Source organism: Heptranchias perlo, chromosome 1, assembly GCF_035084215.1.
Source record: "Heptranchias perlo isolate sHepPer1 chromosome 1, sHepPer1.hap1, whole genome shotgun sequence".
NCBI classification, from domain to species: domain Eukaryota; kingdom Metazoa; phylum Chordata; class Chondrichthyes; order Hexanchiformes; family Hexanchidae; genus Heptranchias; species Heptranchias perlo.
In genome coordinates, this window is record NC_090325.1 from 105,142,545 (window position 1) to 105,157,674 (window position 15,130).

Consider the following 15,130-nt stretch of genomic DNA (forward strand, 5'->3'; position numbering starts at 1 on the left):
AGGGAGGGTGTGGCACATTTATTATTTTCTTTTTTACAAGGATTGATACTGAAATTAGGTTAAAATACTGTGAGATTTACAATTGATGCTATTCTGTTTACTTAACAATTGTAAAATAAACCAGTTTGTTGATTTATATTTGGCCTCAACTTACTAAAGTCCTAATCAGTTCGCCTTTCGGAAAATTAGAGAAGCTCACATGGAGTTACGGGTGAGATTACAGTATCCAGTTCATATAACAAGGGGTTTTCATTGTTACAACCCCCTAGGTCATGCTATCATAGGACAAGTGAAGATAAACCCCTGATTGTATGGGACGCAGGATCCACTTTCAGGAAAGACCAGTGATACTGAACCTGAGCGAATATCTGGAGCTGACCTGAAATTTCTAACAGTGAGCTTAGCACTTCTATCCAGAATGACATTGGTGTGTGACTCACACTGGAAACATTATTGATACAATATTGGTACCTCCAGTGTTCACACTTGTAGCTAAATTGACTCTTGGTGTGGTCCACTCTGGGCATAGCACACATGTTGCAAGCATTAGGTGTACATGTACCTGGAGTGACTCTGGCATGGTTCACATGGAGAGTCACTGCAGGTTCAATTTAAAAGCTGCACTTGCCATATCTATATGGTGCCAGAGTCATTCTGGTTAGAAGTGTAATCAAATGAACTCACTGAATCTGTGATCAAAGCATATTGAAAGCACTCTGGATGCTACCTGTTAGCTGCAGGTGAGTTGCACTTTTATGTAAAGAGCTTACCACTCAAACAACTTAAATGCTGTGTGACATGTTCCAAGAAGGATGGGTGCAATTCAAGAAAGCTGCTGTAGAAACTCTCCCTTCAGTCTATTCTAAATTAAACGAGTTTTTCAAAGTCTGGCTTGGTTTTGTATGGTGATAATATTCACTAATACTATAGCACATCCACTGTTTGTGTTTCCTAAATTTCCTTCCCTCCTGTTAGGTAGTCCCAAAAGGTAGGCGATCTGCTCCCTGAGCTCTGTTGCTATCCTCTGTGTAAACAGTTGCTAAGAAGTTTATCAGAGCAGCACATGTAGGGCTAGAAATTGGGCCGTCTAGCGCCCATTGTTTCGGTGCTACACGGCCTCCTGAACATCCAAGATGGTGTCTTGGATGTACACGCACGCTTCTAGCGCCGGACTCCATCTTGGTAAAGGGTTTAGCGCAAGCACAAATAATGAACACCGGCAGCATGTAAAATAAGGAGAAAATGCGTTCGATCAGTGTGCAATGCTGATTTAAAGTGATAGACATCATTTTGGGACTTAACGCTCCACTTTTGATTACACTTCTAACCATGACCATCTGAACATGTCTTAGAGTGCCTGGATGAGCCCCCACCAGTGCTATTTAAAGGGACCATGCAGGATTTACAGGTTAGTTGCTGGATTATTGCTTCTGGCTGCTGATGCATTTGTACCTCTTTTTAGAAGTCTCCTATACTTGAATACTAGGACGAGGGGACATAGCCTATCATTTAGAGCCAGGACATGCAGGAGTAAAGCTAAGAAACACGTCTACATGCAAAGGGTGGGAGAAGTTTGGAACACTCTTCTGCAGATGGCAGTTGATGCTAGCTCAATTGTGAATTTTAAATCCGAGATGGATAGATTTCTGTGAATCAAGGGTATTAAGAAATATGGGGCTAAGGCAGGTACATGGAGATAGGTCACAGTTCAACCATGATCTTATTAAATGGCAGAACAGGCTTGAGGAGCTAAATGCCACTGCCACTTGCTGCCTCCTGATATGCACCACCTTCTACTGCAAGAAAGTGGGACGTGTGTCTGGGTGATGTGCCTGTCATGGTTGAATAGCTGCCAGTGTGTGTGGCCTGTGAGTTGTGGGTGTGCAGCTTACAACAGTGGCAATGTGTAAGGGTGAGAGGAAACATCTGTTTTGAAGAGTTGAGTACTGATGGAAAGAGTTTGTTGGTAGGTGGGTGATGGGGGTGTAGTGTGTGGAGCAGTGGATGCAGCTAGTGGTGCAGTTGGTAGGTGATGCCACTTGACAGTTGACCTCACTCTTCACTCTTCTTGACTACTCGTGTCAAAGCATTGAACTTCTTCCTGCACTGCATCCCTGCTCGTGGTGCTATGCGCCTGGCATTGACTTTGTCCCCCACTGCCTTTTGGATATATGTCTGGAGGGCCTCTTGCCCCCTCCCCCACCTCCCCCCCCCCTCCCCCACCTCCCCCCCCCCCTCCCACCTCCCACTGTGGATATAGGATGTCCCTCCTTCTGTCCACCTCCTGCACCAAGGTCTCTAGTGCATTAACAGAGAACCTTGATGCACGCACTCTCGCAGGCCTGGTACCAACATGGATCGGCAGATTGGTGAGGTCTGGCGTGCAGATTCGAGGAGGTGGGATTAAGTAGTGCGCAACCTTTATTTAATGTTTTAACATAACAGTTTGTAAATATAGGGACGGGACGTGCATCTGTGTTTTGCGTGTGCAATGTCTGATCTCTGTTCACACTCCATGCAGACAGCAGACTGTTATTTTATTGCAAACAACAGGTACTGACTACCTTTAAGAGATTTCGGCAGGCTGTCAGAAAGACAGCCTGCCTTTAAGAGATTGGGGCTCCCCCTGCTGGCAAAAACTGCAAATGTCTTAGAACCCTTGTGTCAATGTTGATTTGGAACGCTGCTTTCAGGTGAGTACTGAGGCTGAACGAATGGTTTCCGTCCCTATCCAAGTTAATCCCAAAGACTTTACCCCCAGCTTCTCCTCCATTCTGACAGAGAAGCATTTTGTCTACATGGCTCACCTTCCTGGTGACAAGACATAAGACCAAGAGCCTGTTGTGTGGATCCTCATGTGTGTAAACTCACTTCCAACCACTCCATGAAATACCAACATATTGTGCCATGTGCCCAAAACCCTCTTTCATCCTAAAACTTCTTAGAAGCAGAGAATATCCACAAATCAACTTGAAAACAGAAATTAACTATCGCTCAACAACTATTACTTTTTTCTGTGATGCCTGTGAAAAACATTTTTTAAGAAGTTGCTTAATATCAAAAGGAAGATTAGAAATTGATTATTGTGAATTGTGAGATCATTACATAGAATTACATAAAACGTACAGCACAGAAACAGGCCATTCGGCCCAACCAGTCCATGCTGGTGTTTATGATCCACAAGAGCCTCTTCCCTCCCTAATTCATCTAACCCCATCAACATATCCTTCTATTCCTTTCTCCCTCATGTGTTTATCTAGCTTCCCCTTAAATTCATCTATGCTAGTCACCTCAACTATTCCATGTGGTAGTGAGTTCCACATTCTAACCACTTTCTGGGTAAAGATTTTTCTCCTGAATTCCCTATTGGATTTATTAGTGAGTATCTTATACTTATAGCCCCTAGTTCTGGTCTCCCGCAAGTGGAAACATCTTCTCTACGTCTACCCTATCAAACCCTTTCATAATCTTAAAGAACTCTATCAGGTCACCCCTCAGTCTTCTCTTTTCTAGAGAAAAGAGTCCTGGCCTGTTCAATCTTCCCTGATAGGTATAACCTCTAAATTATTTTTTGGACCCTCTCCAATGCCTCTATATCCTTTTTATAATATGGAGACCAGAACTGTGCAGTACTCAAAGTGTGGTCCAACCAGGGTTCTATACAAGTTCAACATAACTCCTCTGCTTTTCAATTCTATCCCTCTAGAAATGTACCTCAGTGCTTGGTTTGCTTTTTTTATTGCCTTATTAACCTGGGTTGCTACTTTTAGTGATTTGTGTATCTGTACCCCCAGATCCCTCTGCTCCTCTACCCCATTTAGACTCTTATTTTCCAAGAAGCATGTGGCCTCCTCATTCTTCCTACCAAAATGTACCACCTCACACTTATCTATATCTATCATGAGAACTATGAATAGGACTGTCTCTTTAAACAGATCAGTGTCCACAGTTGAAAGTGGTGATTTTTAAAAATTATTTGTCTCTAGCTGTTCCCACAATGTATAATCACTCATGTTTCTGCTTTGACGTTAGAATCTTTAGTTGCCCAGTGACTGAACATCTATTCCGATTAATAATTAATTATCTAAAAATCGAATTCTCAACACAATTTACAATCCTAGCTGAAAAATCTCGGTTGATGTGAAATGTTTCTGCAGGCAGCCCAACAATGAATTCCTCTGAGATATTTGCGCATTGCCTCAAAATGCCAGTCAAGGTCCTGATGCAGAATATGTGCCTGGCATAATAGAATCCTCACTTGTTTGAAATCACTGGATAATTGTGATTTGTTTGCACAATATATTTTAGCCGTGATGAAAATATTTGACTTGCTTGCTACCATGGCAGGTAATTTCACGATTTGTCAAACCAGTAACTCTACCTTGCTATTAATTTGGAGATCAGCACAAAGCAGTATTGCACCAGGAGCCAAATCAATATTTAAATGGATGCCTAATCCTAGTACCAGACAATAGAATTAAACTTGACATTTTAGAAACCACTACAACATAAAATGATTTCTAATGCTATTCCATCCCTTCTTTTATGTGAGTACATACACTGATGCATATTGTACATGATTCACTGTGGCCATGAAGTTAATGTACAGATAAGTATGAGATTACACTTGGTTTCAGCATATAGGATTTATTTATTTTGTATGTGCTTATCTACAGGAATGTCCCAGTGGGATAGTCAATGAAGAAACATTCAAAGAGATTTACGCACAGTTCTTTCCCCAAGGAGGTGAGTATTTACACTGATGACACCAATAGTCATATAAAAGGAAGAAATAACTTGCATTATACAGCACTTTTCATGATCCCAAATTGTCCCAAAACATTTTACAGCCAATGAAGTACTTTTCGAAGTGTAGTAACTTGCAATGTAGGAAAATGTGGCAGCCAACTTGCGCACAACAAGGTCCCACAAACAGTAATGAGATAATGACCAGATAATTTGTTTTATGATGTTGGTTTGAGTGATAAATATTGACCAGTACACTAGGGAAAACTCCCTTGCTCTTCTTCGAATAGTGCCATGGCATCTTTTACGTCCACCTGAGAGGGCAGACGGGGACCTCGGTTTAACGTGTCATCCGTAAGATGACACCTTTTATAGTGCAGCGTTCCGTCAGTACTGCATTGGAGTGTCAGCCTGGATTATGTGATCAAGTCTCTGAATGGGACATGAACTCACAACCTTCTGAGTCAGAGGCAAGAGTGCTTCTACTGAGCCAAGATTAAGGGGAATTCTAAGACTGTAAATGGATTAAGTAGGAAAGGAACATATTCACTGGAGTTGAGTATTGCTTGATATAATGTTTTATCTAGCGAATTCAATGGGTAACTTCAATACTTGCTAAATCAATAATACTTCACATGCATGAACTATGGGTAAAAGTTGTTCCAGAATTAATTTAAATGAACCTTAAATTGCTGCCAGGAACTGCACACTGGAGATGAACAATCAGATGCTGAATTCAGCAATTTCAAAATTCAAATCTTCCGAATCCAAATCCAAATTCAGATCTAGATCTAAAGTTCATTTTTATTAAGCAATGTGTTCTGTCTACATGATATTGCAAGGTCTGTCAGACTCATGAGACCAACAATAACTATAACTTGTGTTGATGTAATGCTTTTAAAGTAGAAAAACATAACAAGGCGTTTCACAGATACATGAGATACTTCACAGATGCACAATCAAAATCTTGGTCAGAGGTGGGTGTTAAGGCGGATCTTAAAGGAGGAGAGGTTGAAGGAGGGAGTTCCAGAGAGTGGGGTCTAGGCAGCAGAATGCACAGCCATCAATGGTTGGGTGTTAAGGTTGGGGGGGATGCACGAGTTACCAGAATAAGAGGAACGGAGAGTTCAGGGAGGTTATATGGCTGGAGGAAGTTGTAGAGATAAGGAGGGGCAAGGCCATGAAGGAATTTAAACACAAGGATGAGAATTTTAAACTTGAGGCGTTGAGGGACCAGGAGCCAGTGTAGGTCAGCAAGATCAGGAGTGATGGGCAAGAAGGATTGAGTGTGGGATACGATACGGACAGCAGAGTTTTGGACAAGCTGAAGTTTATGCAAAGTGGGAGAGTGGGAGGCCACCCAGGAGAGCATTGAAATAAATGAATCTGGAAGTGACAAAACCATGTATGAGGGTTTCAGCAGTAAATGTGCTGAGGTAGGGGAGGAGGTGGAAGGAGGTGGCTTTTGCAATGGAGAGGATATGGAGTCATAAGCTAAGCTTGGCATCAAACAGTACAACGAGGTTGCAAGCAGTCTGGCTCAGCCTGGAACATTGGCCAAGGAGTGGAAGGAATGGGTGGTGAGGGTACGGAGTTTGTAGCAGGGTTCAAAGATGACGGCTTTGGTTTTCCTGATGTTTAGCTGAAGGGATTTGCAGCTCATCCAGAACTGGATGCCAGAGGAGCATTCTGACAGCACAGAAGCTGTGGAGGGGACGAGAGAGGTAATGGAGATTTATAGCAAGGTGTCATTTGTGTACATGTGGAAGCCTACCCCATCTCCATGGATGATGTTTGCAAGGAGCAACATGTAGATGTGAAAGACGAGGGGCCCAAGAATGGATCCTTGGGAGACTCAACAGGTGAGGGTGCAGGGGTTCGGAAGAGAATCCATTGGCAGAGATGCTTTGGCCACAATCAGATTGGAACCAGGTGAGGGCAGTCCCCCTGAGCTGACAATGGAGGAGAGGCACTGGGGGATGATGGTGTGGTATACTGTGTCAAAGGTTGCACAGAGGCCGAGGAGGACACAGAAGGATATTGCAACATGGTCAGACTTATAGAGAATGTCACTTATGACTTTGGTTAGGGCCGTTTCAGTGCCGTGGCAGGGCTGGAACTCTGATTGGAGAGATTCAAACAGGAAGTTTTGGGAGAGATGGCCTTAAATCTGGAAAATTACAATGTGTTCAAGGACACTAGAGAGGACCTTGGAGATGACCAGAGTTCACATACATAAACCCTTCCCCACTGGGCTACCACAGATCAGATCCTATAAAAAGTTGCATCATATCAAAAGGAAAATTAGAAACTGATTGTAATTAACTAAGATCAATTGGAAATTTGGAAGGGACTGTCTCTTTAAATTTATCAGTTTCCATTAGTTGAATGTGGTAGTTTTTAGAACTTTTGATCATAGCTATTTCCCACGAGGGCTTTAATAGGAAGGGGCCATGGCCCTTCTCCACTAGACCAATAGAGATTAAACCCCTGCCCCCTCCCCACTACATTCCCATAAAGCCAGATATATAAATCCTTCCCTTCTAGACTACCAGAGAACAGGAGTATAACTGCCTCCCTATTAAGCCCTTAGAAAATGACATATACCATTAGGCTACCAAGAGTCCAATCTTTCCTTTTTACCTTTTCTCAAGTTCTTTATAATCTTATGTTTTATCAAATGGTTTGACTCTCTGAAGCCAAAGTGGGCTATTTTAACCCTATCTGCCTGACAGACACCGGGCGTGCTGGCAATTAAAATCATCCAGGTCACTTGCCTGTCCTGAAGCCATCAGGAGCTGACCTGCCGCGATTTTAACCTGTTCTCCTGAGCAGGTGGCAAGGGCATCCACCCAAAGCCAGCAGAGTCCTTTTTAACGTGCAAATAATCGGGACCCAACTGCAATTTTTACTAGGCGGCCTGAGCAGGAAGCGGCAGTGAGTTTCTCACTGGGCCAACCCAGCGAGGAATTGGGGCAGGAAGAGGCCCAAAAATATAAGTTTGATTGTTTTTTATTTTTCTTGTGGGGACAGGAGGAGCAGGAGAACTCCTTCAGGCCCCACAAGGAAAGCTTAAGCCTTCCCTGTCCCAATCACACCACCCCCATCCCGATTGTGGAGATCCGTACGGGACGGCCCGGCAGCCAATCCTGCCACTTACCTGGTCTTGCCGAGCGGCCTCCGGGCCATGCAAATTTCCATCACTTCCCTTCGACTTCCTGCCTAGCAGGTAAGACACAGGAGTTATAATACTCCGGGGCCTCTTTATTGCCCAGGCCTCATTTTTGCTGTAGAGGGTGAGTTTTGAACTAAGCCAAAACTCACCCACAGAAAACTGTCCCTCAGTTAAAATTGGGGGCCAAAGTTTAGACATTCAGAAAGCTGAGGTGTTCAGGCCCATATGTCTGACGCCAAAGTCCTGAAAATGAAATTCTGTCCAATTCTGACCAGTGTGGATTCCTTTGCAGATCCGCTCTTCATCCCACGTACTTTTCATAAGAACATAAGAAATAGGAGCAGGAGTAGACCATATGGCCCCTCGAGCCAGCTCCACCATTCAACAAGATCATGGCTGATCTTCGATCTCAACTCCACTTTCTCGCCCTATCCCCATATCCCTTGATTCCCTTAGTGTCCAAAAATCTATCGATCTCAGTCGTAAATATACTCAATGACTGAGCATCCACAGCCTTCAGGGATAGAGAATTCCAAAGATGCACAACCCTCTGAGTGAAGACATTTTTCCTAGATTGATGTCAGCAGTAATGGCTCACTGGTGCGACAGACTGTCATAACTCACTCACCTCATTATCAGACTGTCAGGGAATGTGTAGTCACTCACCAGCACCAGTGAACCATTCTCCACCTTGTTCCATGTCAGATTCAAAGTGCCCTGGTGCGATTGCTAACCAATAACTAGCAACTTTTGATAGTAAATTCGCAAGTGCCAATAATGGAGTAATATTTTGTACGAGGCCAATCAGTAGTGTTCTTTCTGAATCACACTTATCTCAAAAGACCTATTTTTAGTATGGAGAATTCTGCTATTGTTGGAGATGTACTAGTACTGTATTGTAGTAATGAAACCAACAATGACTATGACAACAAAAGTACTCATAAATGCTGTGCTCATTAAGTTAATGAATTCTGCATCATGTGACTGCTTCTCTCCCAGTTTTTGAATATTGCCTCAGTAATTTAGAATAAAATATATTCATAGAAAGGTGAATGAAAAACCCAGGCGGCAGCCAAAAGTTAAAGAATGTTTGTTGATTTCAAACCAGTTTTGTTTTTTTTAAGGTTTTGCAGATGATTTAAACAAGTATTTAAAAAACTGATTTCAATGTTAAAACACAAACTTTGAGCTGAACTAAATCCCTTTTAGCCACTGAGGGTTTGTTTCACATGGAGGTTTGTTAGGCTAACATGGATTGTCGGAGGTGTCATTGTCTGTTGGTGAGTGGGAGACATTGAGCATGTCCTGGTAGTGGGAGGAGTTTTATTTGCTGGCCTGAGGAGTCCTGACACAGAGTGACACTGGCCGCCATGTGGATTCTCAGTGAGCACATTGTTCGATGTGGCGGAGGGGAGAATCTTTATTATAGGCCTGGGCTGCCTCTTGGTTTGAGGTGAGTTGACGCCATCTGAGAGGCCCACTCGAATGCTGCCTTCTATGTGTTTAGCAGTCAGGAGGCTGTTGATGGCGTCTGAGTCAGCGGCAAAGTGAGATATAGCTGAGGAGCGGAATAGAGAGTCTTAAGCTCGCTCAGTGTTAGGGCTGCTGGATCAGCTCTTTCACTGAATGCTGATCCTGCTGCTTCTCCAATTTATGGAGGAGTACAGGGTCAGTGCTGAGGAAATCAGTTGATCCTGTGGTCACAATGCTGAGTGAGTCCTTGGGGGATTTTAACCCCCAAGAACGGGTGGGCTGAGGGTGGGAGGATAGTAAAAATTGTTGAATTAATCAGCAGGAACGCAACCCAGCTCCAACACGCCCACTTCCAGCTTTAACCCAGGAGCGTTTGGATGCACGCGTGCATCCGAAACCCAGAAGTTGTGTCCTTATTAGTGCTGGCGGCCAGCTGGTTAAAGGGACAATGTAGGTAATTTAAACAGTTGAGGTACTTAACTTTTTGTGGATTCTGAACCTGAAACTAATTTTACCTTACCTGCAAGGATTTCCCATGACTTCTCAAACCCGCCATTGAAACGGAGGCGAGATTCATGCAGAAGTTGATTTGGCTCTTTAAACCTGTGATTGACGCATCTCAAGAAAAGCTCAGGGATGGGAGCTGGTCTCTCAGTTATCTCAGGCAAACATTTGGCTCAGAGTTGTTTGTGTTGGGTCTCTATTCACTTTTCCAGCCATCACTCAATTAAATACACTGAAAATAATCAGTTGTTAACATCCTGAATCAATCTGGAGTGTGTGCACAAACTTATATATTTAAGAATGATGACAACATCTGAAATATTGGAAGATTCTGCAGTCAAGTTACTTGAAAGAATCATAACATTTTATAAGAACTTGGCTGTTTTGCTAATATATTATTGAACCACAAATGTGTTTCCAATTCTCATCCATTATTTGCCTTTGTGTGGTCCATCTCATCCCTTTTCCTGGCTTTCTCCCTCTCCATCTTTGGCAATAGGTTTTCCATAGATATTTATCACAAGGTCGGACTCCCACAGCTATTTGGATTGTGTTTCTTCCCACCTCACTTCCAGTAAATACGTCATCCCTTTCTCTAATTTTCTCCTTCTCTGTCATATCTGCTCTAATAAATCTATTTTCCACACCAGAGTTCCTAAAGGTCCTTCTTTTTCCTCAGCTGAGTCTTCCCTCAGCAGTGGTTGACAGGCCCTTTGATTGAATCCACCGCTCCCATATGCAAAGGAATATAACTGCCAGGGACATCCGTTATAGTTTTTGACTTTTAATGCTAATGCTAGTGCTGATAGGAAGTTCAAAAAATGAATGTTATTTTTATTGCACTGATCATGAAATTGCTTCTCTCTGCCACCTCACCACCTTCTCTCCTCCTCCTGTTCCCTCTCGATTCCTCCTCTCCTCTTTCATTTTCCCTCTCTCCTCTCCCTTACCATCCTCCTCCCCTCATCTCTTCCTCACCCCACCCCTCCCCTGTCTTCACCCTCTATCTGCCCTCTCTCCCTCCCCATTCCTCCCCCTCGCTGCCTCTCCCTTCCCTACCCTTCCTCTCCCCCTCACTCAGTCTGCCTTCAATGTTCTCACCCGGTCCCTTTCTCTCACCCCTCCCCTCCCTGTCTTGGTTCAATTATCTCCCTTGGTTGACCTGAAAAGTTGCATTGGTTTTGACTCCCCATGTGCAATGCCATGGGAGATCCACTAGCAAGAACTGCAACCAATGAAAAGAAATATCTTCCCTGCGGCACCACCATTGCATCACTTTCTACATCTCCTGGTAGAATAATAAAAGTTGCCCCAACTCAACTGAGCAAAGGTTGGGAACCAAGCCAATGAGTATATATCCGGAAACAACCCCCCCAAAAAATGACCATCAGACCAAATGCATTCCCACAACATAGGACCACAAACACATAGCAGAAATTCCAGGACAGGACAACAAACCTTCTCCCCCCCCCACCACTGAGTAGAAATTCTAGCATAAGATCACAAACTCTCATTCACCCCCAACCACCCCCATCTCAGAAATTGCTAGTTAGGATATTAAACCAGCATTCACGCTGAGAACCCCCCCGCCCCCTCCAATGGTCAAGGCCCCCCCCACCATGGTTGAGACCCCCCAGATGGGCACCTCCGGCATCAGACATCTCCCTACCCCACCATGACAATCTGGCTGGCTGTCACACGGGAAATGCAATCAATTGCCTTCAGAATCCAGCGCATTCACTTGACTTCCGGGTTTCCCAAGCGACAATCTACCCACCCACTCAGTTCCCGGCTCCATGGCCTCACCTCTCCCCATCTCCATAACCACCTCTAGCCCTACAACCCTCCGAGATCTCTGCGCTCCTCCAATTCTTGCCTCTTGTGCACCCCGATTTTAATCGCTCCACCATTGACGGCCGTGCATTCATCTACCTAGGCCCTATGCTCTGGAATTCCCTTCCTAAACCTTTCCACCGCTCTACCTCTCTCTCCTCCTTTAAGACGGTTCTTATAACCTATCTCTTTGATCAAGTTTTTGTTCAACTGTCCTAATATATCCTTATGTGGCACGGTGTCAAATTTTGTTTGATAACGCTCCTGTGAAGCGCCTTGGGACATTTTACTACGTTAAACTCGCTATATTCATGCAAGTTGTTGTTGTTGTTGTTGCCTTCCATTGTGTCACGATCCCAGAATCCAGCGCGCTCACTTGACTTCCTGGTTTCCCATGTGATAATCTACCCACCCACTCAGTTCCTGGCTCCATGCAAGTGTCGCTCCCAGTCTGAAGCAGCACCCCACTGTGCTTTTGGATCAAATGCTGACAACACTTCTCTGGCTGCTGAGAGAACTTGCCTCAAGGCATTAATTCAGCAGAGTTATTTTAATTGGAGACTTTAATTTTCATATAGATTGAGAAGAGCAGAGTAGCTCAAGTCAGCAAGGTAGAGAATTTCTTTAGTGCATTCAAGATAGTTTTCTGGAGCAATGTGTTCTAGAACCAACAAGAGGGAAAGCCATTTTATATTTAATAATGAGTAATGAGCCAGACTTAGTTAATAATCTAACAGTAAGGGAACATTTATCTAACAGTGATCATAACATGATCGAATTCAATGTTAGGTTGGAAAAGGAGAAACGTAATACAGTTACTAGGATTTTAGATTTTGGTGAGGCTAGCTTTAGCAGGATGAGACAGAGACTGATGACAGCAAATTGGTCAAAAACTGTTATTGGGTAAAACTACAGATGATCAGTGGGAAGTGTTCAAAAAAGAATTTAGCTTGATACAGCTTGATATAATATATACCCCTAAGGGGCAAGAGTTCTACTTACCAAATAAAGCAGCCATGGTTGACAAAAGAGGTGAGAGATAACATAAAACTAAAGGAAAGAGCATACAAAAGTGCAAAGAGTAGTGTAGATCTAGGGGACTGGGAGAGATATAAAGAACAGCAAAGCAAGACAAAAAAGATAGTAAAAGCTGCAAAAAGGAATACGAAAAGAAACTGTTGCGGGATATCAAGATTAACACAAGAAGTTTTTACAATTACATGTGAAGAAAAATGGTAGTCAAGGGTAATGTAGGCCCTTTAAAAGAAGATATGGGTAATATTGCAAATGAAAATAAGGAAATGGCAGACTTGTTGAATAATTACTTTGTGTCAGTCTTCTCAGTAGAGGAAGAGAATAATATACCTGTCATTCCGGGGAAACAGATAATGAATTAAGGACTGGAACTCATTAAAGTTAAAGTTTGCAAGAAAACAGTATTAGAAAAAATAATGGCACTAAAAACTGACAAATCCCCAGAACCTGATGGATTCCATCCCATGGTTTTAAAGGAAGTAGGTGAGGAAATTGAAGATGGTTTAGCCATAATCTTCCAAAGCTCTCTCGATTCAGGAGATTTAGATTGGAAAATTGCAAATGTAATTCCATTATTTAAGAAAGGTGAGAAAGAGAAATCAGGATATTATAGACCTGTTAGTCTAACATCTGTTGTGGGGAAGTTATTGGAATCTATAATTAAGGACAATGTGACTGAGCACTTAGAGAAATTTGAGCTGATTAGAGAGAGCCAACATGGATTTGTAATGGGTAGGTCATGTCAAATGAACCTAATTGAATTTTTTGAGGAAGTAACTGAAGTAGTAGACAGAGAAATGTCTATGGATGTAGTTTATATAGACTTCCAGAACGCATTCAGTAAGGTTCCACATAAGAGACTGTTAGCTAAAATTAAAGCTGATGGAATTGAAGGCAAATTATTGATCTGGTTAGGAGATTGTTTAGGTGGTAGAAGTCAGAGAGTAGGGATAATGGGTTTGTACTTGAATTGGAAGGAAGTGACAAGTGGTGTCCCACAAGGACCTGTGCTGAGGCCTCAACTATTCACTATATTTATTAATGACTTAGATAACACAATAGAGAGCCATTTATCCAAGTTTGCCGATGACACAAAGATTGGTGGCATAGTAAGTAGTGTCGACGGGAGCATAAAATTACAAAGAGACATTGATAGATTACGTGAGTGGGCAAAACTGTGGCAAATAGATGTCGACGCAAGTAAGTGTGAGGTCATCCATTTTGGACCAAAAAAGGATAGATCCGACTATTTTTTTAAATGGTGAAAATCTAGGAACAGTGGAGGGCCAAGGAGATTTAGGGATCCACATACACAGATCACTAAAATGTAGTGGTCAGGTACAAAAAAATAATCAAAAAGGCTTTATATTTAGAGGGCTAGAATATAAATGGGAGGAAGTTTTGCTACATATACAAAGCCCTGGTTAGACCACATCTGGAGTACTGTGTACAGTTCTGGGCACCGCACCTTAGTGAGGTTATCTTGACCTTGGAAGGAGTGCAGCGCAGATTCACGAAAATGTTATCAGGGCTCCACAGGTTAAATGATGAGGAGTGATTCCATAAACTATGCTTGTATTCCCTGGGTTAAGTGATGATTTGATTGAGGTCTTTAGGATTTTGAAAGGAATTGATAGGGTAGGTAGAGAATCTATTTTTTTCTGCTGGTGGGGGAGTCTAGGACAAGGGGGCATAATCTTAAAATCAGAGCCAGGACATTCAGGAGAGACACTTCTTCACACACAGGGAGGGAGAAGTGTGAAACTCTCTTATACAAAAAGCAGTAGATGCTAGCTCAATTAATAATCTTAAATCTGAGATCGATAGATTTTTGCTAGCCAAGGGTATTAAGGGATAATGATAAATGGAGTTAGGATACAGATCAGCCACGATCTCATTGAATGGCAGAACAGGTTCGAGGGGCTGAGTGGCCTACTCCTGTTCCTATGTTCCTAAGGCAACATCAGAGAAACCAAAAAGCTCAGGAAGCACATGCTTCTCTTTACCCCAATAATCTAATGGCCCTGGCTCAAGAGCATTTATGGCACAGGCTTGGGAGCATTATAGATGCTGGCATGCACTGCAAGCAAACCTACAGTAAATAAAATAGAATGGAACAGGGAATCTGACTGCCCCAAATGGCTCCCCATGGGTAAATACACCATGTGATCTCATTCTGATTCATAGAAACAAAAATGTCTTTGGTCTGTACTGTGTCAGCCGATCTCAGTCAGAGCAGAGCAGAGTACTAAAACAAGCCTTGGTGGCCCTGAGATAGGAAGCGGAAAGTAAATCAGCCAGGGTTTCCAGTCTTAATAACCTGCAAATGCCAGTTATAGACATGATTAGGCTTATTATAGCCAG

General features: G+C 42.9%; 1 protein-coding gene across 2 annotated transcripts in view; it reads left to right on the forward strand.

The window, feature by feature from the left end:
- The window catches only part of kcnip4a (potassium voltage-gated channel interacting protein 4a), a 265,668-nt gene that overhangs the window by 232,486 nt on the left and 18,052 nt on the right, over positions 1–15,130 (forward strand). For both annotated transcript variants that reach the window (XM_068001705.1, XM_068001699.1), the window contains exon 3: positions 4,677–4,746. In XM_068001705.1, coding sequence (XP_067857806.1) covers positions 4,677–4,746 — 70 coding nt within the window. The remainder of the gene's footprint in view (positions 1–4,676; positions 4,747–15,130) is intronic.